Raw genomic sequence first — 27,571 nt, 5'->3', positions numbered from 1 at the left:
TTTCATAATTTTCATCTGTTGCAGCACAGCACCCTCGCAAACCTCCTGACGGACCGAATATTTGAATGGACAGTTTCCTTTGTTAGATTGAATGTTGAATCTGCCATGTTTTCAGGTGTTTTGTATTGGTAAACTGTTACTGAGACACTAGTATAAGTTTCAGAGGTACACAAGATAATGACACCGCTGTTTTTTGTTTCCCAGTTCTTTTACATTTGGGGAATGTTGGAATTTAAAGGGGGAGAAGTGTTGTAATGTGAACATTATAAAGATAAGTTAATACCAATTAGGATATTGGCAATATAGCAATACTCCCGCTATGGAAAGCTGTTTGTAAACAGAGGTTGTTTCTGGGGTTGCGGGGTTTTACTTCTGGTCTTTTCTGCGCTTGTGTGTATAAGCCCCTCTGCCGCATTGGTTTTGCCGTCCCAGATAAAGTTGTACCTTTGGACATGAAGTTGTCGAGTGGTCCTTTTCAAAGTAGAAGTTACTGCAAAAGGTATGAAGTATTGTAATATTCTTAAAGAAAGACAGTTATGGCCTGTTTGATATGCTAGTTACAGTGTTTTCTTGGTTGAATTAATTTGAAAGTTTGACAAAAGCATTTTATGTAATTCAAATACATTTAACCCAAATAAAAGGCGTCAAGTTGGAAGTACAATCTGAGTTGTTTTTTCTCTAAACAATTTAGTGGGTAGATCTTGCCTTTCACTAAGGCTGAGGTAGGGGATCTTGGGCTTAAAAAGGTTGGCGACTACTACTTTAACCTATTCCAAAGTTAATCTAACCCTTCCCTCCCATGTGGCCCATCATTTTTCTCTTCATCCATGTGCCTATCTAAGAGTCTTATGTCAGTAATGTATCTGATTCTACCTCCACACTATGCACTAACCACTCCCTGTGTGTGTAAAAAAAAAAGAGAGGAACCCTATACTTTCTTCCAAACACCGTAAAGTTATGCCCTCTTGTTTTAGCCATTTCTGCCCTAGGCTGTCCACTTGATAAATGCCTCATCATCTTATCCACTTTTATCAAGTCACCTGTCATCCTCCTCTTCTCCAAAGAGAACATAGGACAGTACAGCACAGGCTCTTCAGCCCACAATGTTGTGGTGAACCAATTAAATTCAGAATCAAATAGTCATCTAAACTAATCACTTCTGCTAATACAATATGCATATCATTCCGTTTCGCTGACATTCAAGTGCCTATCTAAACATCTAAGGTCCCTAATGTATCTGCTTTTACCATTATCCCAGGTAGCACATTCCAGGCACCCGCCACTCTGCATTTTCAAAAATAAACAACAATTTGCCTCTCGTATCTCCTTTGAACTTACCCCTCTCACCTTAAATGCATGCTCTCTAGTATTAGACATTTCAACCCTAGGGAGAAAGATACTGTCTACTCTATCTGTGAGTCAGGTTTACTATCAGTAGCATATGTCTAGAAATTTGTTGTGCAGCAGTAGTACAGTGCAGTACATAAAAAATTATAAATTACAGTAAGTATATATGCGTGTGTATGTTAAATGATAAGTTAAATATTTAATATAAATTAAATAATAATGCAAAATAAGAAAAAGTGTGGCAGTGTACATGAGTTGTTCCTGAAAAATTGAGTATGTCTTCAGGCTCATGTACCTCCTCCTTGATGGTAGCAATGAGAAGAGGGCGTGTCCTGGGTGATGGTTGTTGGCTTTTTGGGGCATCACCACCCTTCAAAGGTCTTCTGGATGCTCGGGAGGCTAATGTCCATCATTAATCTGTCTGAGTTTACAACTTTCTGCGGCTTTTTCCGATCCTGTACAATGGCCCCTCCATACCGGATGGTGATAGAACTAGCTAGAATGCTCTCCATGGGTCATCTGTAGAAACATGCTATAGTCTTTGGTGACATACTTAAGCCTCCTCGAGCTCCTAATATAATACAGCTGGTGTCACGTCTTTGTAATTGCATTGATGTGTTGGGTCCTGGATAGATCTTCAGAGATGTTGACATCGAGGAAGTTGAAACCTCTCACCCTTTCCAATGCTGATTCTTTGATGAGGATTGGTGTGTGTTCCCTTGGCTTCCTCTTCTTGAAATCCACAATCAATACCTTGGTCTTACTGACATGGAGTGCAAGGTAGTTGTTGCAACAGCGCTCACCCAGCTGATTTATCTCCCTCCTGTATGCCTTTTATTATCATCTGAAATTCTGCCAATAAGAGTTGAGTCTTCGGCAAATTTATAGATGGCATGTGAGCTGTGCCTTGCCATACGCTTATGGATGAAGAGAGAGTAAAGCAGTGGGCTAAGCACACATCCCTGAGTCATGTCAGTTTTGATGCCTCTCATAACCTTATAAACCTCTATCAGATATCCTCTCAGTTTCTGCTGATCTAGAGTGAACAACCCAAAGTTGTCCAACCTCATTATAGCACATGCCGTCTAATCCAGGCAGCATCCTGGTTAGCCTCTCCTGCAAAGCCATGGCATCCTTCCTATAAATAGGTAACTAGAACTGTTGCAATAGTGACGAGGTGATAGTTAAAGAAAAGGGGTGACTTGTCAGGCCACACTGTTACTTGAGTTGCAAGCCTTGTCATAACACTAAACAACACTGGCTTTCTGTTGAGTGACATTGACAAAAATGAGATAATGTAAAGAAAAGCTGGATTTTGTTAACACAAGATTTGCATTTATTGCAAGTAACCCTGATTGAAATTGCTAATTATAAACGTGGAAGAAGTCAGTTGAATACCTGCATGTTTTACAAAGCCATTTTTCAGATAGACATCACTGATGTAATGCTGAAGCACTTGACTATTAGAATGTATTTGAATTTGGTCCTACAGTTTTATACTTCATGTGTATAAAATCATGACTGGTGTACATAGGGTGAATGCATACTGTCTTTTTCCCAGGTTTTGTGTATCAGGAGCTAGAGCGCATAAATTTAAGATGAGAGGGGGAAGGTTTAATAGAAACCTGAGGAGCTTCTTTTTCACCCAGAGGATGGTCAGTATATGGAATGAGCTATAGAAGTGGTTGAAGCAGTTACATGAATGGCATTTAAAAGGAACTTGGACGCTGCATGGGTAGGAAAGGTTTAGACAGATATGGGCCAAACAGAAGCAAATAAGACTAGCTCAGATGGGAATCTTGATTGGCATGAACCAGTTGGCTGAAGAGTCTGTTTATGTGCTGTATGACTAATGATAATAATATCAGTACTTCTTCATCCACTAGGTGGTGCAAATGCACTAATTTTCTTCTAGTTTCTAACAGCCTGATTGGCAAAGACATGGGCAAAATACAAGTTTCCCTATTAACTCTTGCTGTATTAAGCATAGCCTGGAAATATAGGTTTACCCCGCCATCTGAAGGTAGAGTGTTCCTATAAAATGTTCATAAGCCGAAATGTTGTAAAGCGAAGAAGCAATTACCATTTATGTATATGGGAAAATTTTGTGAGCGTTCGCAGACCCAAAAATAACCTACCAAATCATGCCAAATAACACATAAAACCTAAAATAACAGTACCATATAGTAAAAGCAGGAATGATATGATAAATACACAGCCTATATAAAATAGAAATACTTTTCCACAATCATTGCTGGCACAGATCTCCGTAGCGAAAATCTCATGCAGGTGCCGTCGGCAGAAAATCTCACACAAGCGCTTTTGGCAAAAACATGGTGCAAGCGCTCTCCAGTAATCTTTAAACTATGAATCTGCCAAATCATACCAAATAACATGTAAAAATACACAGCCGATATAAAGTAGAAATAATGTATGTACAGTGTAGTATCACTTACGGGATTTGGTTCAGCACCAAGCACACTGATGATGGTGCGTTAGACTGAGTTGTCACAGGCTGGGTGGTGCAGTGGCCCCCACCCTCCGGGCCACCAACCGATACATTGCCGTGAAGCATGCAGGGGTCCAGCGGTAGCCAGGACGCACCCAGCACATCTTTAAGAAAAAAGCCGAAATAAACATGCCAATTAATTATGTGTGGGGCGGCACCTAATTAATTAGCATGTTTATTTCGGCTTTTTTCTTAAAGATGTGCTGTGTGCCTCCCGGCTACTGCTGCATTCTCCGCGATTCAGTACAGTATCTGTCCGGGGCCCGGGTGTTGGGGTGGTGGGACACGGGGGTGTCATCTCATCATCGATCAGGGCAGGCAGCTCATTTTCTCCTATGGCTACCTGCCTCGATGTTGAAGGTCGAGGTTCATCGTCTGCTGTGGCTGATGTGGAAGGCTTGCTTGACTGCTGAGCCTTGCACATTTTTCTATCATACAGTTCTTTGTGAGGACTCAAAGAATCTTGCAAATATCCCCTAAACCTATGTACCCTTTCAAAATTAAAGTCGTACTTTATCATTACTCATTCGGTTTCAATTGTTATCCTTTCCTCTTCCAATTGTATCAGCTCTTCTTCTATCAGTTCTTGGTCATGGGATGCCAAAACCTCTTCAACATCATCTTCGTCAGCTTCCACAAGCCAAACTCATTTTGTCCTTGCTTCGTTCACCACGATCGAAATGCTTAATTATGTCTAGTTTTACACTAAGTGTAACACCCTTACGAGCTCTTTCAGGCTTTTCGGACACCATAGAACTCATCTTGCAAACGACTGCTCACAGGCTCGTGTTAAAGCAATGCTGGCGAAAATGCCGTCACGAATCCGGGGAGAGCAGCTGCTCTGGGCGCGCGCTGCTTTTATCGCGCGCTGAATTTTTTCCGTAATAATGAAAACATCTTCTGAAAGCGAAAATAGAGTACTAACGTAGGTCTTTCATAACAGTAAGGTTTCGTAAAGTGAATGTTTGAAAAGCGGGGGACACCTGTAGTGACTTTTCTAAGTCTTCACTGTTTATTAGGTGGTTTTTTAAAATTTAAATGGGCATACATTCTTACCAGGAGCTGACTGTAACTACCTTCAGTTTTATGTCGAAATGCAACTGATAGCAGAGACAGAATATCTCAAATTATTCATTTGTATGAGTACATGAGGCCATTCAACCTATAGTGTCAGAAAGCAGAGTGGAACTCTGTCTTTTTACAAAAAAAACCCATGCTCTGACTTACTAATAATATGATAGTTTTCCCTCAAATTTTCACATAAGTCACTAAAAGAGAAAGTTTTTTTGCTTGATAAATACCCTAATACATTGGTACCAACCATCACTAAATCATCTGTAATATTCTGATTTCCCCCAGAATAGTAACTTATTGTTCCTCCCCTCTGCAGAATTTACTGCTGGGTTTGAGTTTGCAGCTGTTGCTCACCCTTTTGTACAAATTGCCCTTGATGGAAGAGTGAGAACTCTGATGATTCCTGGAGCAACTTAGAGGGAGCCGAGTGGAATCTTTGTTCAGGGAAAAAGTACAGAGAACTTGAGTCATCCTTGTGGCAGAAGTTAGGAGCAGGAGGGCTATAGAGATGGAGGTCTGAAAAATTGATGGGTAGGCGTGGTATCTGAGGGATGAGCTACAGGTGTAAATGAGAAAAAAAATAATCAGGATTAGAAGAAACTTGGTGTAATTGCTCCAGGAGGGAATGGAGACCCTAGTGTTCAATCTCCATCAGGTAATGTCAGAGAGAGATTGGAATGTATATGATGAAAATGCTTAATAAGCTGTAAGGCATCTTAAGTCATCTTTGGCTTTGAGGTGCTTTGTAAATTTAGATACTGACATTCTTTTTTAAGTTAATATTATCCTGCATTAGTTAATAAGAATATGACTCCAAAATACAAACCATAAGGATAAGATTCTGCAGATGATAGAAATCCAGAGCAACAAACACAAATTGCTAGAAGAGCTCAGCAGGTCAGGCAGCATCTCTGGAAATGAATTAACATTCTACATTTCAGGTCGAGAACCTTCATCAGGACTGGAAAGAACGGGTGAAGAAGCCTGAATAAAAAGTTGTGGGGGTGAAGGGGGTTGGAGAAGAAGAACAAACTAGAAGGTGATAGGTAAAGCCAGGTGGGTGGGGGAGGGGGATAAGAGGCTGTGAGGTGTTAGATGGAAAAGATAATAAGCTGAAGAAGAAGAGAGTGGACCATGGGAGAAAGGGAAGGAGGAGGGGCACCGGGGGAGGTGATAGGCAGGTGTGGAGGAGAAAAGAACTAAGAAGGGAGCCAGAATTGGGAATAGAAGAAGAGGGAAAAGGGATGGGGAAAATTACTTGAAGATGAGAAAATCGATGTTCATGCCATTGGGTTGGAGGCTCACTCCAAAATATAAATCTTTTACTGTAGTTTAATACTAATGTGACTGAAATTAATATTGAATTTGTGCTTTTTTCCCATTTAAACAGGCAGAAGATGGATAAAACAAATGTTCATTGGGGCTTTTCTGATCCCAGCTATGGTGTGTGGAACTGCATTCTTCATAAACTTCATTGCGATCTATTATCATGCATCCAGGGCTATTCCTTTTGGAACAATGGTGAGCATGACAGCACTGAACACAAACATTAGAGGGTATTGGGCTTTAGCAGTGATAAGTGAAAATTAAATTTGCTCCTAGCTCATCCTTCCGTAGAAAATAATGGTTGCTACTCCTGCATGAAAATCGGTTTTCTGAATTAAAGCAGAAAGCAGGTCAGTCAGTATTTGTGGGAAGAAGAAATGGATGCTTCTGACTCTTAAGGGTCATAAACACAAGAGATTCTATAAATTCAGGAAATTTTAAGCAACTCACATAAAATGCTGGAGGGATTCGGGGAAAATTGATTTTTTGTTGCAAGGTTAAGTGGGGAGGAATGGATATAATAAAGAACATATCTCTGATAGAATGAGGTCATGTTGGCCATCATGCTAAGCTGTTTACAGAACCATCTGGTTGATAAAAGAATGAAGGTTGTTAGAAAACAAGGGGCTATGTCAAAACTGTAAAATGCAGGTCTGAACTGTTACAAAGAATGGAAGTCAAAAGAATGCTGGGGATACCAATCAGATAAGGCAACATTTATAGAGTAAAGAAACCGAGTTTGTATTGAAAGTAGATAACCTTGTATCAGGGCTATCAAGTGGAAAAAGCAAATTACAGATTGAGGACCCCTTATCCGAAATACTTGGGGCCAGAAACGTTTCAGATTTTGGATTTTTTTTTATTTTGGAATACTTGCATCTATATAATGCAATATCTTGGGAATGGGACAGTCTGATGTGATGGAGCTGGATCGACCACAGACAGTCGGAGTTGAATCACTGTCCCCAGCCACATCTATTACTGGGTTCCAGCGATGTGATTGGCTTCATATCCACCATCAATTACAAACAAGTGCCTGTTCCACAGACAGTACGACTGGAGGGGAAGTTTTATATAACATCTTTAATAATTTTGGTTCATGAAACAATAACGTGTACATTGAACCATCAGATAGATAAGCTACGAGGAGTGATTGATAAGTTTGTGGCCTAAGATAGAAGGAGTCAATTTTAGAAAACCTAGCACATTTATTTTTCAACATAGTCCCTTCCTACATTTACACACTTAGTCCAGAGGTCGTGGAGCATACGGATCTTGGACCTCCAGAAAGTTTCCACAGCAGGGGTGATTGATAAATTCGTGACAGAAGGAGATGAGTTATACAGCTCTCATTACATGCACATGCAGTTCAACTCTTTGAGTGGTTATGCAGAAAGTTTGAAGTTAATAACTCATCTGAGGTGATTGATAAGTTTGTGGTCTAAGGTAGAAGAAGATGAATTATTGACTTCAATTTCTGCATAATTGCTGCAGGAGGGAATGGAGACCCTAGTGTTCAATCTCCATCAGGTAATGTCAGAGAGAGATTGGAATGTATATGATGAAAATGCTTAATAAGCTGTAAGGCATCTTAAGTCATCTTTGGCTTTGAGGTGCTTTGTAAATTTAGATACTGACATTCTTTTTTAAGTTAATATTATCCTGCATTAGCTCATAAGAATATGACTCCAAAATACAAACCATAAGGGTAAGATTCTGCAGATGATAGAAATCCAGAGCAACAAACACAAGTTGCTGGAAGAGCTCAGCAGGTCAAGCAGCATCTATAGAAATGAATAGACATAGAACATTTCAGGCCGAGAACCTTCATCAGGACTGGAAAGAACGGGTGAAGAAGCCTGAATAAAAAGTTGAGGGGGTTGGGGGAGAAGAATAAGCTAGAAGTGATACACATCAAAGTTGCTGGTGAACGCAGCAGGCCAGGCAGCATCTGTAGGAAGAGGTGCAGTCGACGTATCAGGCCGGGACCCTTTGCCAGGACGTTGACTGTATCTGTTCCTATAGATGCTGCCTGGCCTGCTGCATTCACCAGCATTTTTTGTGTGCGTTGCTTGAGAGTATTGTGAGTAGTTTAGGCCCCTTATCTCAGAAAAGATGTGTTGGCATTTTAGAGGGTCCAGAGCAGGTTCATGAGAATGATTATGGGAGTGAAAGGGTTAGCATATGAGGAACATTTGGCTCTGGGCCTGTACTCACTGGAGTTTAGAAGAGTAAGTGATGATATCATTGAATCCTATTGTATATTAAAATACATCTGCATTATATATTTGCTGCAATTATGATACACAAGTAATGTTAGACATAGTAACTGCCTTTCTATTTCCTCTCAAAGAATATTTTAATTCTTAATGTCGAAGAACCTAAATAGTTAAATCTTGGCTTGGAAGGATATAGCTCATTAATTTTTCTCTTCTTAGTATCAGACTATAATGTCATATTCTGGCTCATTAAATGGGCTCTGGTGTTATATTTTAATTGATCCACAACACCTATTCTGACACTATACAAAAAAGTTTCTTGGTTTGGAAATTTGTTTTGAATCAACCTGTCTTTTATAAATATTCTGTGACGCAAGTGGTAAAACTGATTAATATCGCACACAATATTTTAGTTATTGCAGTATAAACGTGCAGCAAAATTGTATTGACCTTTAAGTGCTTGTTTTCCTCCTTTGAAGGTTGCCGTTTGCTGCATATGTTTTTTTGTCATCCTCCCACTAAACTTAGTGGGGACTATTCTTGGCAGAAACATGTCAGGACAGCCCAACTTCCCTTGCCGTGTAAATGCAGTACCACGTCCAATTCCAGAGAAGAAATGGTAAGTACAGATCTGTCAACTCTACTCAGTTGTACATTATATAATTTGAGAAAATGAGTTATGTTAAATTCAAGGCAGACTCATACAAGCAGTAGAATTTATTTTTGGGAGAAAACTTAGTAGATAAAACCGTGCTGCGGATTCTGTTTTTAAAATTGGTTGGACTTGGTGAGATTGATCACTTTTGGTCAGGGGCTCTTTGTCAGAATTTAGTTTTCAGTCTTGTAGGCATTAGTATATGTGGCTGTGTTGCTCTTGTGTTTTCTCGGCACTTTAAGCAGTATCTACTATGAAGGAAAACAAAGGGACAGAAGTGAAATCCTAGTTTTATTCTCACTCTGTCATGTGCACACACATGGTTAATCTTGCAATACTTAGGACTCAGCAGTTAGACTGGAGCCTACGCAATATCCATTGCTCCCGGGGCTAGTTGTAGGAGTCTTTGCTGTGCTCCAAGAGTCCACATTATCTGCTCTTCACAACTGCTAGTCTCTTGACTTGGATGATGACAATGTCATCATCATTCCCTTGGTTGGAACTCTCAAAGTCTTCACTGCTGAGCACCAGAAATATCACTGATCTGGCTTGCTCGGTGGGAAGTGGGGAGGTGGCTGTGAGTTTCTGGAAACTTCTCTTGGCTTGACAATTGGTGGGCTAGATGGAAGAACACTAATAGTTTCTTTTAAAGATGAATGGGTGTGTGGGGATAGGACTCTGGGTGCAACCCTCTGGACCAGGTTGACCCAGCAAACTGTTGCTCCATTTAGTCTGCCTATTTTTTTCCCTCATTTCCTAGACTAATACTTGTGTTAAATATTGAAATCAGCTGATAGATCTGCATTATGTCATTATCACCTATTCTTGTTAATAGTGTCACTAATCTGTGAGTTCAGACTGAATGTCTGACTCAGCTAGATTTTGTGGGATTTGCATCCCACACTTGGCCAAGATCAGCTTGGCCAGCCTCCCTATGATTCCCAGCTCCCTGTTCTGAGGAGCTGCTAGGCCACAGTCAGCTTTCAGTACCACTTCAATTAGGGGACAGCTTCAGAGGACAAATTTCATGTTTTCTGGAAGCTACAGTCATTATTTTGACCAATGACTTTTGGGTAAGAAGACAGATTTTGGAAGACTCGAGACTGCAGATTCTGGAAACTGGAGCAAAAGAAACTCTGGGTCTAGCAGTATCTGTGAGGAAAAGAATTATCAACATTTTGGGTGGAAAAACGTACATCAGTGTGAAATAAGGTGAAATAGCTAGTATAAAGTGAAGGGAAGTGATGAGACAGGAGTTCAAGGTGATTGGTGGATTGAGGAGGGGTTTAAGGTTACAGGCAGGTTGAGCAGGGAGGTGAAGGGGTGGAGTTAGGAGACAGTGGCAACCCATCATCACCTATCTTCATCCCCCCTCCCTCCTGGTTCTATAGCTATACACGTTTTATCCACATCCTCTGTTTCTAGTTTGATCTGTCATTCACCTCACCACCAGTGGTTCCCATCTCATTTCCTTATCTATCTACAACGTTTGTAATTGCGGCACTGGTAACATTTGTAATCTTCCTTATCCTGCTATGTCCTCTGACTTGTCACAATTCCTTTCCTGATGCTGTTCAACATGCAGGGTTCCTCCAGAGGTTTGTAGTGAGACACAGTGCTCTATGCTCCACCTTCCTTTCCTATCAGATTGCATCAGCTAAAATGCTGGGGGAACTCAGCAGGCCAGGCACCATCTGTGGAAAAAAGTACAGTTGAAGTTTCGGGCCGAACCCCTTTGGCAGGACTGGAGAAAAAAACAGGTGGGGTGAGGGGAGAGAGAAACATCAGGTGATAGGTGAAACCTTGGGGGGGGTGGGGGGTAAAGAGCTAGGAAGTTGATTTGTGAAAGAGGCATAAGGCCATGGAAGAAAGAAATGGAGGGGAGGGGCACCAGTGGGGGCAATGGGCGGGCAAGGAAATATGATGAGGAAGCGAAAGGGGGGTGGAAAATGATGAATGGAGAGTTGGATGGCTGGAAGTTTGAGAAATCGATGTTCCTGCCATCAGGTTGGAGGCTACCCAAATGGAATATTAGGTGTTGTTCCTCCAACCTAAGGTGTAGCAGGTGAAAGGATACATTGGAGGAAGCTCTCACTTAAAACCAGACTAAAAAACTATTTTATAGTGGAAATATCAAAAAATGCCACATCAATGGATAAGTGTATCTGTTGTAGTATTGTTAGCTGATGCTTACTTTGATCTTATATTACAGGTTCATGGAGCCAGCTGTTATCGTATGTCTTGGTGGAATCCTACCATTTGGTTCCATTTTTATTGAGATGTAAGTTTTGTTTTACTGTTGTACCTCAGCAATTTTTTTGTTGGCCTAGTTTTTGTAGAATCAACTTTGAAAACAGCCAAAATTGATCAAATAATTTCTGTGGCATGGGTTTCATCTTTCCTGACAGTAGCTGCTGTCAAGTGTCTGTTCAAAGATAGACAAAAGAAGGCATAAGACATCCTTGCCTTCAGTGGATGGAGCCCTGGGTACAATGGTTGGGACATGATGTTAGTTGTATGGGTTTTGGTGATCTGGTGTATTATGTGTACTTCTGGCCCCAAACTATAGAAAGAACATGATTAAGCTAGGGCGGGTGCAGTAACCTCATAGAAATTTATAAAATCTTAGGAGCAGAGATAAGGTGAATGGTCACAATATTTTTCCCAAAGTAGGGCATAAGTTTAAGGTGAGAGAGGAAAGATTTAAAGGGGACTCAAGGGGCCATTTTTCCCACAGAAGGTCGTGGTGCATGGAACAAGCTGCCAGAGGAAGTGATAGAGGTGGGTACAATTATAACACTTAAATGATATTGGACAAGTGAATGGATAGGAAAGGATTAGACTGAAATGAGCCAAACAGAGGCAATTGGCTCAGGAAGGCACTTCAGTTACCAATGGATAAGTTAGGCTAAGGGGCCTATTTCTGAGATGTTTAACTCTTTGGTTGTTTGGTGTAAAGTAACAAAAGATGTGATCAATTACCCTCACTTATCCAAATTGTTGGACATGATCTTAGATATGCCATTTTATCAGTTTATATTCTCAAAAATCTAAAAATTCTGTCCATTTCAGGGAATTGTTTATTCTTAGCTATTCTGTTGTAAATAGCTATCTAATTTTAAATCAGACCTTTGGAAATACTTCATTGAAGCTTTCTGGTATATTTATTTATGTGTGTATAAACTGAGTATAATTGCTGATGTGTATATGCTGGAGAGAGGTGACAGCACTTCAAGATGAGTGCAGAAGAAAGGCATTGCCTATTATTAATAGCAACCTTGCCGTGGTGCTAATACACTGAATTAATTATGACCTATGTAGAGAGTAGATTAGTGTGTAAATTTGTACAGTTACTAAAAGTCTAGAGGTGCTCTGTTCACTAAATTTTAAGCAGATCAATTGAAAGAGTGATTTACTATTTTTTTCTCTCAGGTACTTCATCTTCACTTCTTTTTGGGCTTACAAGATATATTATGTCTACGGTTTCATGATGCTTGTTCTGGTTATTCTCTGCATAGTCACAGTCTGTGTTACCATTGTCTGCACTTATTTTCTGCTAAATGCTGAAGACTACAGGTGGTAAGTTATTTCCAACCTGTCTTTTTGAATGTTGGTTGAATGCTCATCTATTTGAGTCTGAGAGGTTTCAGAACAGTTGTTTCCTGCTAATGCAGTGAACCAGACTCAGAAAGAACCTGATTCTGCTTTTGTTTGTTGGGCTCAGTTCTGTCGATCCCATGTGCTTCCAGTACCCTGTCCAATTGGCTCTTCATAACCTAACTATGCAACTCAGAAAGCTTTGTCACCATGAAAGGCTTTGTGTCCTGAGTGTTGACTGGTGCTCACCTACAGTACATTAGCATATGGACTGTAGCGTTCAAAAGGAGGCCTGGTCTTGGTGAAATTCTTGTACAGTGCCTATAAAAAGTATTCACCCCCTTTGGAAGTTTTCATGTTTTATTGTTTTACAAGATTGAATCACAGTAGATTTAATTTGGCTTTTTTGACCTCAACAGAAAAGATTCTTTCGTATCAAAGTGAAAACAAAATTTCTACAAATTGGTCTAAATTTATTACAATTATTAAACACATTGTTGATTGCATAATTACTCACCTCTTTCAAGTCAGTATTTAGTAGATGCACCTTTAGCAGCAATACAGCCTTGAATCTGTGTGGACAGGTCTCTATTAGCCTTGTACATCTGGACACTGTAATCTTTCCCCATTCTTCTTTATAAAACTACTCAAGCTAGCTCTGCCAGATTGCATGGGGATCATGAGTAAACAGCCCTTTTCAAGTACAGCCACAAATACTCAATTGGATTGAGGTCTGGACTCTGACTTGGCCACTCCAGGACACTAACTTAGTTGTCTTTAAGCCATTCCTGTGTAGCTTTGGCTTTATGCTTAGGGTCATTGTTTTCCTAGAAAACAAATCTTCTCCCAAGTTGCAGTTCTCTTGCAGGCTGCATCAGGATTCACCTGTATTTTGATGCATTCATTTTACTCGCTACCTTCACAAGCCTTTCAGGACCTGCTGCAGTGAAGCTTCCCCACAGCATGATGTAGCCAGCACCATGCTTCACGGTAGGGATGGCGTGTCTTTGATGTGTAGTGTTTGGCTTATGCCAAACATACCGTTTAGTTTGGTGGCCCAAAAACTCAACTTTGATTCTGTCAAACCATAGAACTTTCCAGCTGACTTCGGAGCTTCCCACATGCCTTTAAGCAAAGTTTAGCTGAGATTTCATATGAGTTTTTTTCAACAGTGGCTTTCTCTTTGTCACTTTCCCATAAAGCTGCAACTGGTGAAGCACCTGGGCAACAGTTGTTGTATGCACAGTCTCTCCCATCTCAGCCACTGAAGCTTGTAACTCCTCCAGAGTTGTCATAAATCTCTTGGTGGCCTCCCTCACTAGACCCCTTCTCGCACGGTCACTCAGTTTTTGAGGATGGCCTGCTCTAGGCAGATTTACAGCTGTGCCATATTCTTTACATTTCTTGATGATTGACTTAACTATACTCCAAGGTATATTCAGTGACTTGGAAATTTTCTTGTATCCATCTCCTGACTTGTGCTTTGCATAACCTTTTCGCAGAGATGCTTGGAGTGTTTCTTTGTCTTCATGGTGTAGTTTTTGCTAGGACATTAACTCACCAGCAGTTGGACCTTCCAGATACAGTGTATTTTTACTACAATCAATTATTTTGTGTTTTATATTTGTAATTAATTTAGATCACTTTGTAGTGATCTGTTTTCACTTTGCCACAGAAGTGTCTTTTTCTGTTGATCATTGTCAAAAAAGCCAAATGAAATCAGCTGTGACTCAATGTTGTAAAACAATAAAACATGAAAACTATCAAAGTGGGGGGGGGGGGGGAATGCATTTTATAGGCACTGTATGTTCAACTACAACTGCCAGTCTTGTCCTGTTGTAATATGGAATTAGTTTTATTTGTGTTAAGGTCAGCTTGCAACATTAAAATACTTAATAAATTGCTTTAATATAACGATTGGTTAAGCTAAGATTATAACAGCTTGTTTTGTACGCTGACGTTTTGTGTGAAAAATGTTGTTTCTTCAATTTTCATTGAAGCAGGATTGAACCATCCACCACCTTTGTGGTGTGATCCCCATAGAAAATGGGGGTTCCTTTTCACCATGCAATTCCAATTCCTGGCGCAGCTCTTGGTTCAGGACAAAATCCCTGTAGTGTAAGATTTAAAATAAGCTGTAGCTATCATAATTTGGACTGCTTTTGATTATAAAGTAATATCTAATTATAACATAAATGACATAAATTAATTTTCTTCTTAAGATGCATTGTCTTTTAGGTACGTTCCATGTACAGAATGTTGTAACACATAGAGTGGTTTTAAACAGGAGTTTTGTCTCACCGTTAAATTTACTGATCTTGCAGGCAATGGACAAGTTTTCTTTCAGCAGCGTCTACTGCAGTCTATGTTTACATGTACTCCTTCTACTACTATTTCTTCAAAACAAAGTAAGAAAACAAGTTTAATTTGCTAGCGTATGGTTGTACTGTCATGCTAAATAACAGTCTTTGCTTCCTTGTTAATTCGGATTAATTGATTCTAGATAGTGGAAAAATTGGTTATGTGAGCTTTTCATTCAATTATCATTTTGTTCACTGTTTCTGTTTTTCTCTGAAAGTCTCCTGAAAACTTTTCAAAGGAGTAACAGGGTAAGGTCTAACTGGGGACAAGAGGCTGCAGATGTAATTGCCTGGAGTGAAAAACCAAACTGCTAAAGGATCAAGCAGCAACATGATGGTCACATTTTGGGTTGAGACCCTGCATGCTGATTGAGAGTATAAAGGGAAATAGACAGTATAAGGAGGTGTGTCAGGAGCAGGAAAGCAATAGGTGGAACCAGGTTAGGGGTGTTATGAAGGGCAGATGGAGCCAGGTGGGAGCAGGGGGTGGTAGAGATAGAGGCTGAGGTTTGAATTGCTAATGCTGAAATTTGCTAAGTAAGAGAAGTGATAAATGGTACTAGATAAGAGAGGGGTAATGGGCAGGTAGGGGTAGGGACTGAAGCTGCAAGGTAATCTGGGTGGGTGGAGAAGGAGAAAAGAGCACAGGAAATGTGGGTTACCTGAAGTTGGAAAATCTAGTATTCATACCATTGGGTTGTACGTTACCCAGATGAAATGTCGTTGTGTTCTTTCCAGCAAGCATTTGACTTCTGAGTCATGGGCTTAAATCTAATCCTAAGTGTGGGAAATGAAAATTTTATACAAGTGCAATGATGGATTTACTTTGGAAAAAAGAGAGGCAGTCTACCCTGCATTTAATAACACAGTTTGTTGTTGGCATGGAGCTATTCTTTAAAGAAGTGCTTTCCATTACCTGCTGAAATTGATTTTGATATTTACCTGTAGTGAAATGCCAAAACAGAGAAACAGAAGTAACCTATTCAAGTACTCAATTCTGATCAACCATTCATTCTCATTACAGCATCTCAACTCAAGTTAACTGCTTACATCCATGTTCCTTCATAGCATACCTGTAGTGTTAATCTGCCTTGCTCTTGAGGATTCAATTTGCTGATGACACAGAAGTTGGGGGTGTTGTGGATAGTTTGGAGGTCAGAGGTTACAGCGGGACATCGATAGGATGCAGAAGTGGCAGATAGAGTTCAACCCAGATAAGTGTGAAATGGTTTATTTTGGTAGGTTGAATTTGAAGGCAGATTATAATATTAATGGTAAGACTATTGACAGTGTGGATGATCTGAGAGATCTTGGGGTCCGTGTCGATAGGACACTCAAAGCTGCTGTACGGATTGCCAGTGTTGTTATGAAGGTGTATGGTGTCTTGGCATTCATCAACTGTGGGATTGAGTTCAAGAGCCGTGAGGTATGTTACAGCTATATAAGACCCTGGTTAGACCCCACTTGGAGTACTGTGTGCAGGTCTAGGCACGTCACTACAAGAAGGATGTGGATACTATAGAGAGAGTGCAGAGGAGATTTACGAGGATGTTGCCTGGATTGAGTGAACTTGGCCTTTTCTACTTGGGGTGACGGAGAATGAGAGGTGACCTTATAGAGGTGTGTAAGATGATGAGGGGCATTGATCGCGTAGATAGCCAGAGGGATTTTCCCAGGGCTGAAATGGCTAACACGAGGAGGCATCCGAGGGGATGTCAGGGGTAGGTTTTTCCTCGCAGAGAGTGGTGGGTGTGTGGAATGCACTGCTGGTGGCGGCGTTGGACGCGGATAGAATAGGGTTTTTTAAGAGCCTCTTAGATAGGTACATGGAGCTTAGAAAAATAGAGGCTTGGGAAACTCTAGGCAGTATCTAGAGTAGGCTGCATGGTCGGCACAACGTGGTGGGCCAAAGGGCCTGTAATGTGCTGCAGATTTCTATGTTCTATGTGATGTAATTTGGACAAAAAGGGTGTTTGGTATGTTTGCAAACAACACAAATTAATGGATTTGTGGATAGTGAGGAAGGTTATCAAAGGGCTCAGCAAGATAGAGATCATTTGGAAATATGGGCAGAAAAATAGATGGAGTTTAATTTGGACAAGTGAGGTGTGCATACTGGAAGGTGAAATGTAAGAGGAAGTGTACAGTTAATGGCAGGACTCTTGGATGCATTGATGTAGAGAGGGATCTTGGGGTGAAAGTCCAAAGCTGCTTAAAAGCAACAACACAAGTAGATAAGGTGATAAAGAAGATGTATGGCCTTCACCATTCAGGTTATTGAGTATAAAATTTGGTACGCCATGTTGCAGCTATATAAAACTTTGGTTAGCCCATATTTGGAATTGTGTGGAGTTCTGGTTGCCGCATTACAGAAAGAATGTGGAGGCTTTGAAGAGTGTGCAGAAGAGATTCACCAGTATGTTGCCTCGATTAACGAGGATTAGTTGGACGAACAAATTAGTGTTTCCTCTGGACTATTGGGTTCTGTGAGGCGACCTGATAAAGGTATGCAAAATAATGAGAGGCATAGATAAGAGTCTTTATTCCCCAGAGTAGAAATGTCAAATACTAGAGAACATAGATTTAAGGTGAGAGGGGGAAAGTTGATTCAAAGGCGAGTTTTTCTTTACACAGTGGCAAATGCCTGTAACATGTTGCCAAGGGAGTTAGTGGAAGCAGATACAATAACAATGCTTGAGACACATGAACAGATAGGAAATTGTGCGATATAACCCATGTGCGGCAGATGGGAGTATTTTAATTTGGCATTATGGTTGGCACTGCCATTGTAGACTGACTGTTCTGTGCTCTGAGAGATGAATAATTATATGCAAGATTAAATGTATGTATATTGTGCACTAATAAACATTCTTTACTTTTCTCATGCAAAAGGATGTATGGACTGTTTCAGACAGCATTCTACTTTGGGTACATGGCAGTATTCAGCACTGCACTTGGGATCATGTGTGGTAAGTGTTGTATTGGAAGTGTACAGAAGCGTAATCAAGGTCTAGAGGTGATATATCCAGCTTTGCGCCATTGTATTTTTATTTCTAAATGTGGACTATCAGAATGAAACTTCATGAACAATCTCAAATTTAGCACTGGTTTCCATTCATCCTTAGGCATAAAAGCTAGCAATGCTTTCTGTAGATAAGGAGCTCTGATTTATTTCTTTGTCCATTAGACCTTGGTCTCGCCTTTTTTTAAACCAAATAAGAAAAATGTACCATGTCTGATGAGAGCAGCATCAGACTGCACTGAAACTGACTGTTTTGTAGATTGTTAAGACCAGATGTCAAGGTTCTGTGAGTGGCCTATTTGGTGATAATCACCTGAGCAACAATGTCCCACTTAGACTCTAAGGAATAAGTTGCCTGCAGTCCTTCAGCAGTGACAAATTCATCCCCATCCATCTTGCCAGTGTCCCAAATGCCCAGCCATATGTAGGCGCTGCCATATGTCAGGCGTCCATTACCTAGAGGTTTCTGGTCTCTGGTCTTTATCACTGTCTGTGGGAACTTGCTGAGTGCAAAAATGGTTGCAGTATTTCAACTGGGTTCAAAGAAAACAGATTAATTGGCAGTCAAACACTTTGGGACTGACTCCCTGAGGTTGTGAGTCTCGCTGAAATTTTAAAGTTTTATTTTTCTTTTATTAGGCAATTAAGCATTTCAGTGTAATTGGAATGGAAACATACGAAGATTTTTTAACATAAGGTTTTATCAGCTTCAGTACTCGACATGAACTGTGGTACATATATCTGAAACTACTTAGTGAATATACATCTGAAACCAGATTTACTGCAATTAAAATCAAGCCTATCATGCTTGAACTGCCTGTTGTTAGGTTTAAAATCTTGATTCTTTATTTTTTCTTTTTCTCTTCCTGTTTTCCTACCCTTTGCATCAAATAGTAATTATTTTTGCTGTCTGCCCCACTCTGTGGTACTCTCTTTCACATCCCAAGGAAGCATCTGAAATTTCCCCAAACCCTTTCCTCAGCCGCCCTATGACTTTTAACTCAATAATTCTTCACAGTTGACCACCCAACTGGAGGAAATTGTTTTTCTATATTATATAATAGAGCATTTAACTTAATAAAAACAAACTACCTTGAACTGCTAATACCAAACTCGCTTTCCTGGTGCTGTTAAACCTCAGCCATCCCTGCTTACAACTCCTTTTGTTTCATCACTTCTGTCAAAATGTAACTTTACATACTCTAAGCAACAGAACAGGAAACTTTTCCCAGCACTTGACCTATTTTTATTTACCTGACTTTCCCAAGCATATTTGTTAGTGATTATTATATCATTTGTGCAAGTTTTTTTGCTGGATTTCATAAGTGATGAGTTATTCGTTAGTTAAAATGAGTTCTGGCATGACAAGACACCTTTTGGAAAAGAATTGTCACATTGTATCTATGTTATAGTAACAAAGGTGGAATCTTGAACACCCAGGGTTTCTGAGATATTGAGACAACATATTCAAATGATTTCCAGATAGTTATCTTTTCCCTTCCAAACGATTTCAGTACCACTGTGTTTTAATCATCCCATCAATTAGTTTCGATGGTGATTGCTGTGATTAATCAAGCATTCCTGTTTTTTTTTTCAACTTGGCTTGCTCATCTCCTTTAAACTTCCCTTCACCCTAAATCTAGCCCTCTGGTGTTTGACATTTCCACCATCAAAGAAAGACTCTGCTTTCTACCCGATCTATGCCTTTCATCATTTTACAAACTTCTCCCCTCAGCCTCCAACACTCCAGAGAAAGCAACCCAAACTTATCCAACTTCTCCTGACAGCTAGTACTCTCGAATACAAACAGCATCCTGGTAAACATTTTGTTTTTGCATCCTCTCCAAAACCACCACATCTTTTCTGTAGTACGTGACCAGAAATGAACACAACTGAAGTGGGAGCCATGGTAGCATTGTGGTTAACGTGACGCCACCACTAATCTCCGTGGAATGCATGGGTTTTCTCTGGGTGCTCTGGTTTTCTCCCACAGTCCAAAGACATATTGGTTAGTAGGTTAATTGGTCATGGTAAATTGTCCTATGATTAGGCTAGGGTTAAATCAGGGGTGTCTGAGGAGGGGGGCTTGAGGGGCCAGAAGTGTCTATTCCACACTGTTTCTCTAAATGAATAAGAAAGTGAATAAATGACAATGCTTCCAACTGTGGCCTAATCAAAGTTTTATACAACTACAGCACTCATTTATACCAGTTACTGTATCAACAGACTTGACTACTGTAGTGCTCTTCTGACTGCTTTACCCTATCTAACCTCCAACAGTTGAGGTCTGTGACTGACTTGTGCTAAGTCCACCTGTACCATGAGGAGTAACCTCTGTTTTAAGCCCATTTATGGATTTGCATCTTTCTTCCTCAGATCTCTGCAAGTCTTGTCACCTTCAGAATCAGAAACAGTTTTAATATTACTGGCATGTATGGTGGAGTTTGTTGTTTTGCAGCAGCAGAACATTGTAGTACATAATAATAAAAATTTACACTAAGTATATATAAATCAAAGAAAATTAAATTAAGTAAATGGTGCAAAAAGTGAGGGAAAAAAATACTGAAGTAGTAGGCTCATTGTGCATTCAAAAATCTTTTGATTGAAGGGAAGAAGCTGTTCCTGAAAAGTTCAGGTTCATTTGCTTCCTCCTTGCTGGTAGCAATGAGAAGAGGGCATGTCCTAGGTGATAGAGGTCCTTAATGACAGATGCCAACTTTTTGAGGCATTACCTTTTGAAGTTGTCCTGTATGCTGGGGAGACTAGTGCCCCTACGGAGCTATCAAAGTTTACAACTTCCTGCAGCTTTTTCTGATCCTGCGCAGTACCCCCTCCATACCAGACATTGATGCAAACAGTTAGAATGCCCTTCACATTACATCTGTGGAAATTTACAAGCGTCTGTGGTGACATACCAATTCTCCTCAAACTCCGAGTGAAATATAGCCATTGTCATGCTGCCTTGGGTAATTGCATCAATCTGTTGGGCTCAGGGTAGATCATCAGAGATGTTGACACCCAGAAATTTGAAACTGCTGACTTTTTCCGCTTCTAATCCTTTGATGAGGACTGGTGTGAGTCCTCTTGACTTCTCCTTCCTGAAGTCCACAATCAATTCCTTGGTCTTACTGATGTTGAGTGCAAGGTTGTTGCTGCGACACCACTCAACTGTGCAAGACATAAAATATTATTATAAATTGCAGGGATAAATAAATAGTGCAAAAGAGGAATGGTGAGGTACTGTTCATGGACCAGTCAGAAGCTGGTCCGGGCAGAGGGAAGGAAGCTGTTCCTCAAAGGTTGAGTATAGGTCTTCAGGCTCCTCTACCCTCTCCTTGATGATGGATGCTGCCTTCTTGAGGCACTGCTTTTTGAAGGCCTCCTGAATAGTGAGGAGGCTTGTGCCTTTGATGGAGCTGGTTGAATTTGCAATCCTCTGCAGCCTCTTTCAATCCTGTGCATTAGAACCTCCATACAGAAGGTGATGCAACAGTCAGAATGCTCTCCATGGTACTTCTGTACAAATTTGCTCGTCTTTGGTGACAAACCAAATCTCCTCGAACTCCTAATGAAGTATAGCAGTTGGTGGTGCCTTCTTTGTACTTGTATCAATGTTTTGTGCAATGCATTGTGTCTGACTGCCTTCAATGAAAATAGCTTTGCCAACATTAGATAATGCATTGAATGATAATCATTGTCCAGTTTTTAAAACTGTGCTTTTCAACAGATGTCTTTTTTTTCCCCCAGGTGCTGTTGGTTATATGGGAACAAGTGCCTTTGTCAGAAAGATCTACACTAATGTGAAAATTGACTAAGAAAGGCCAGACCAGGGGAGCTGAGGATCATTTATTTTGTTTGTTAAACTGGAACTTGCACAGTTTAAACTGCAAGGAGACATTGGGTTAACTCTGGGTAAAATGTGGGTTCCATTCATGGAAGTTTAAGGCAACATCTGTTTCCCTTGATCCTGAGTTCATCGACTGCTTTAACCAACTCTTCAATAAAAGCTTGGATTATATGCAGTAAGCATTACCACAACACAGTGCTAATCTTCCCACACAAACATAGCTCATTAAAGAAGAATAGACTAGCTCTCTTCAGTGAAGAGGACAAAGTTTATTTAAAATTATTTGTTCCATTGTAAAGGAGGGAAAAATTTGACTACTTAAAATTATTTGAGCCTCTGTTCTGAGATGGTTAGCTTTCTGAACCAAATAGAAAGGTAACTTCTGAAAAGTTGTGTATCCTAGATTTTGTGAACCTTACTCAAAATCTTGCTATGTTTTTGTATTTTATCAATGTTGGGAACTTGCTGCATTTATTTTAATTTGTGTAAATTTGAAGGTTTATGTATACAGTAATAGAGTGCACATCAGTCATGAATATAATTGGACCAACTCAGCTTCTATATCTTCTATATGAAACATAATTAATTCTCGACTTCAGTCCATCCAAAGAGTGAAGACTAAGGACAGAGGTGATCATCTGCACTGAAATTCACGGTAGTTAGTGTATAAGAAATGATTACGCTGTTAGGAAGGCTGGTGATCTGTTGGTGTTTTATTAGACAGGTCTAAATAAAATATAATTGGGCGTGTAAACTAATCTTTTCATTTTGTTTTCCTCCTCTCCAAGAGTTAGTCTTGCGGCTTAGTCTTGTTTTATGTTGCGGTGGGAATGAAGGCTTACTTAAGGTAATATGAAAGGGGGTAATAAATGTATATAACCTTATAATGTAACTTTAGACGTAGAACCCAGATTTATTTGGATGTACAGATTTATTACATAGTACTTTTTCTGATAACAAATTAATTTGGTGTATAAATGTGTGACAATTTTTGGGTGGCTTTTTACATCTTGCCTGCCATTGCATGAAGATGGTACCTCCATTATAGGTGTGGATGTTACTCTTGACTCCTTTAGTATTTTTCCAATTCTGTCTCTGAAGGCTCAACAAAATTGTAATTTAGAATCTAAAATTTTGTTAATCCTACCTGAGCACTCAGCTCATGCATTGTCAGGAGCATTACTGCTTAAAGGAATGTTCAGGAATAATGAAAACAAAATAAAACTTTTCAGATGTAAGTCTTTTTTGTTGTCCTTGAAATGAAATGGTTGCCGAGCATGTAGATTAGTATCAAAAACTGAAACACAATGCTGCAGTATTGAAATCTGAAAGATTGGCTAGACTAGGGGTGTTGCCTTCCCAGTGAAGCTGACAGTGTAAATAGGGTCACAATATTAGCAATATCATCCATGTTTCGGATCACCACTGTCCATTAGTCCAGGGGTTTTGTTCCAAGTTTTGGGTCTTTAATTTTACTCTTCGTCAGATGGTCAATGGATGTATGGAGGTATTGAAGGTAATGGATGAATTTTATGATTGATGTCTACCTCCTTTACTGAGAGATGCCTTCATGGATATGACAAATGGTCCAGGCTTTCCAGGGCCTCGTCATGATCTTCATTGTTGTTCAGATCTGTTTTTCAGTTGTACAAATTGCAAGATGACATTTATGCTTCTTATGTTAAGTGCAAGGCCCGTCCTCTTGTATCTTCAGTGACTGCATCACAGCAACTTGGGACATGCCTTCAATGCCCACTGGAGCTCCACTTCCAGAGTTGGGGTGGTGTTGTAATTGAAGTTTGAACCATTTGCCTTTTGTCCTGTCGCCTTTTTTCACAAAATCGTTTGGTATAAGGTGCAGCATTGTGGCAAGGAAAATAGATTGATGTGGGATAATGGTGTGCCTAGCCTGATGTCAGTTTGCACTATTAGCTCTATTTTAGATTCATTAGTTAAGATCATCGCGTGCAGCCCATCTTGACGTTGGCATAAGACAGAGGTGAATTTCTGTGAGCTAGATTTGAGAATGGTGCTCCATTGAGTGATTCAGCTGAGTTACAACCTTAAGACAGCATTACATACAATGATGTTACTCTCTGCATTTTTCTTTGAAGTTGTTGAACAGCGATCATATCCACTGTGCCTCTCGATCAGGAGTTCCCAACCTGGGTTCCACAGGCCTCTTGTTTAATGGTATTGGCCCATGGTATAAAAAAAAGTTTGTGGATTCCTGCTCTAGGTGGAAGGAATTCACGCTGGTTAAGGGAACAGCCCTACAACCATCGAGGGAAAGTGAACAAGAACCCTGGCAATGATTTTCCTTCTGGTAGATAGTAGGAAGTTCCTCTGTTGTTTCTGCAATTCAGGAGCTAATTCATTATAAATACAAAGCATTCCTGGTTTGGAAGAATCACTATGCCTTTTGGAAAGAGACACTTGAAGGCAGAGATCCACCGGAAAACCTATGAGCCAAAGGACCTAGTGGGTGAGAAGAATGCAGGATGTTTACCATGAATTAAATTGATTCTTCATTTGTGTCATGTTTGTCCACAGCCGGAAATCCTCAACATCCCACTAACTGAGAGCGAAGAATGGTATGAGTTAATCAAGAACAGAGAAGTGGTCAGCATCCACTAGAATGGATACTTTGAGTGCCTCTACAATAGTCACTTGAGCACCCTCGACTCCATTCCAAAACAAGCTATGCAATCGTGCTCACCAACAAGATCAAAACAGCCACATGCTCAATGAAAAACAAGATCTTGGGAGCAGATGGTATCCCTGTTGAACTAATTAAGCACAGTGGAAAGGAATTTCAGTCACAAATTCCCCATGTCTATGAAGACGGCAGATGGTCTCCTAAGACAGCACTTCAGATGTTGTAACTATGTACTATGGATCTGAAAACAAACAGTTAGGTAATTCCTTAACCAATTGACTTAAAAAAAAAAATCCTTTGGCCTAGGGACCCTGTTCAAGGGTGGTTGTAAGGGATCAATGGTACTGCTTTGAATAAGAGCTCAGGGAAGTTATTAAGGTTCAAGGTTCATTTTATTGTCAAAGTATGCATGTACAACACAACTTTAATACTTGCCTTCTCCAGAAAACCATTTAATACACACTAAAAAGTAAAAGAAACAAAACTCGCAAACCCCGGAATCCCCCAGCCCCTCCCCCACAGAAAAAAACAGAACAACCATAACAATCCCTGACATCCTCTCCCGCAGGAAAAACCACAATACAATCCTCGATCCCCTTGCTCGCAGAAAAAAAGATAGCAACCAACCCCTCCACCACACAAAAAAAAACAACCAACCCCTCACTTGCAAATAACAATAGTGACAGTGGCATCAAAAAACCCCTACCACACACAAAGAAGTTGCAGATCACTCATCCCATCCACCAATAGGGCACAAGAAACAAGACACCGAAAAACTGAAGGAAACCAAGGTATAGGCCAATCTCGAATATTTCAGAACATTGAACTGCCCCCCTGTGACTCAGATCACATGCCTGTCCAAATGGTGGCTCCTTTGGGAGTGATCGCTGACCAGGTCCAAATGCCTTCAGCTCGATGCTTCATTCTTCCTCACTGCTCCAAGATGGAGTCATCCATGACCTCGTGTCCCATCTTTATCTTTTCCATGAGTTAGCTTGTGTTCTCAGTCCTTTTCAGGCCCTCGTCTCTGATCTCCACGAGGCAGCTCTCTGGGCATAGCATAGTGCTGGATCTTTGGATGAAGATCCAAACTGTACATCGTAGGCACCAACAGTTTCTGTAACACAAGCAATACAAAAAGAACAAGCAGAAGGCGTAAAAAAAAAAGTGAAATAATTTAAATGATTTTCTATCTGGAAGATGTCACCAGAGGAATTATTGTTCACTGGTGTCATCTTGATTGTCACTAAACCAAAATACTATATATACTACAAACCGGATTGGGGGAGAGGGGTATGGGGGAACTGGAAGCTTAAAGTAAAACGCACAAAATGCTGGAAGAACTCAGCAGGTCCGGCAGCATGTACGGAAATGAATAAACAGTCACCATTTCGGGCCGAGACCCTTCATCGATGTTTAAAGTACTCAGTACATGGGGTCAGAACAGCTACTGTCTCATAAGCTCTAGGACCTGGACTCGTGGAGTTTGCATGTTCTTTCTGTGACCGGATTGGAAGGTTAATTGGCCTCTGAAAATTGCCTCTGTTGTGGTGTTGAGTCATGAAATCTGAAGGGGGGGTGGATTTTCATGGAAAGTGAGCTTAATAAAGTAAACTTGCTTAGTGGTCAGCCTGGAGTTGATGGACAAAGTGTCCGTTTCCATGCTGTATCACTGACAGAAGCCATTACATTTCATGCAGTGTCATGGTATTAGTGGTGACTAAATACTGGGTGTTGGAGTGGGCAGATGTGTGGCAGCAGACTGCAGATGATACTGAAATTTTTTTCAAGGTGCAGCGGAAATGCTCAGCAGGTCAGGCTGCATCTGTAGGAAATAACACAGAATTAGCATTTCAGGCTGAAGACGCTTCGTCAGAACTCATGACATTAAAAGATGAGAGAGCATGAATTGGGCTGGATTGGTTAGAAGCAGAGGCATTACCTTTGAAATTTCCCAATCCATTGCAACTTTTCTCAGCTTATCTCTTGATGCTTTTACCAGCTGATTCCAGTTGTATTGAAAGTAAAATGTATGTCTCAACTTGAGCCTGGTAATAGCCTTTTGAATCTACACCATTTCTGTTGCCTTTACATTGTTAAACAATTTGAAGTACGTTTAACTGTTGAAATTTCCTGTTGTATTCTTGGTTTCACTTTTATGCCTCTAGTCTAAAACTCTCTTGATATTATAAAATCACATACTGTTTATTGTGACACTGAGCTACAGATATATTATTTTTATGTAGTACATATGGAACCATTTTAATTTTGGATTGTTGCTATGTTTAAGCAGCATCTGTTGTATATTTGTGTAAAAAAAAACAAAGGGTAAATCAGAGGGCAAATGAACTCCTGATTCTCATGGAAATTATTGATTTGTGCATCACTGCATCCTGATGATGCCTGAACTGAGGTGGCATTTTAGACTTAACCACATTATTTGTAGAGAAATATATACTGTATTCCTTTAAGGTACAAAAACCCAATAGGAAAAGTGGTTTGTCCATGGCTGATGGGAGCGTAATTAAGTACTTAATTAAATATTTATTGAAGAAATAGTGGCATTAGGGGCATGTAGAATGGCAGTGCCATTGCTCTTTTTCAACAGCCATCTCTGGGATGTAAATTAAAAAATTTCACGACACATGCCAGTGATAATAAACCTGATTCTGATTCTCAACTCAAACCTATGAGTGCTTGTGTAAATTATGTAATGTGTCCTCATTAAAATACCAAAATCTATTTGGTGCTTCTAAGTGCTGAGAGGTCTATGATATAAAATGACAACGTAGACCCCTATACCTATAACGGTTTAGGAAAGTCCTAACTCATTTCCTGGTTTGCTGGTGTCCAGGAGCACCAGAGCTGTAGTTCATAAGGAAGCAATGGAATAAAGCTATTATCTAGGGGATATGTTTAATTTCTGACCCAGTGGTGAAGCCATGTGCTTTTAATC

The 27,571-nt window shown here is 40.2% G+C and overlaps 1 protein-coding gene across 1 annotated transcript in view; it reads left to right on the top strand.

The window, feature by feature from the left end:
* tm9sf3 (transmembrane 9 superfamily member 3) overlaps positions 1-27,301 on the top strand; it is a 93,483-nt gene extending 66,182 nt beyond the window's left edge. The window contains exons 9-15 of the mRNA XM_072282393.1: positions 6,321-6,451; positions 8,955-9,094; positions 11,343-11,411; positions 12,563-12,709; positions 15,052-15,135; positions 17,980-18,056; positions 21,857-27,301. Of these exons, the coding sequence (XP_072138494.1) occupies positions 6,321-6,451; positions 8,955-9,094; positions 11,343-11,411; positions 12,563-12,709; positions 15,052-15,135; positions 17,980-18,056; positions 21,857-21,924 (716 nt within the window). The 3' untranslated portion in view covers positions 21,925-27,301. The remainder of the gene's footprint in view (positions 1-6,320; positions 6,452-8,954; positions 9,095-11,342; positions 11,412-12,562; positions 12,710-15,051; positions 15,136-17,979; positions 18,057-21,856) is intronic.
* Positions 27,302-27,571: the final 270 nt, after the last annotated feature.

The sequence above is a fragment of the Mobula birostris genome, chromosome 18, assembly GCF_030028105.1.
Source record: "Mobula birostris isolate sMobBir1 chromosome 18, sMobBir1.hap1, whole genome shotgun sequence".
Taxonomy (NCBI): Eukaryota; Metazoa; Chordata; class Chondrichthyes; order Myliobatiformes; family Myliobatidae; genus Mobula; species Mobula birostris.
Note: the sequence above shows the minus strand (reverse complement) of the source record. Positions and strands in the feature narration are given on the sequence as shown.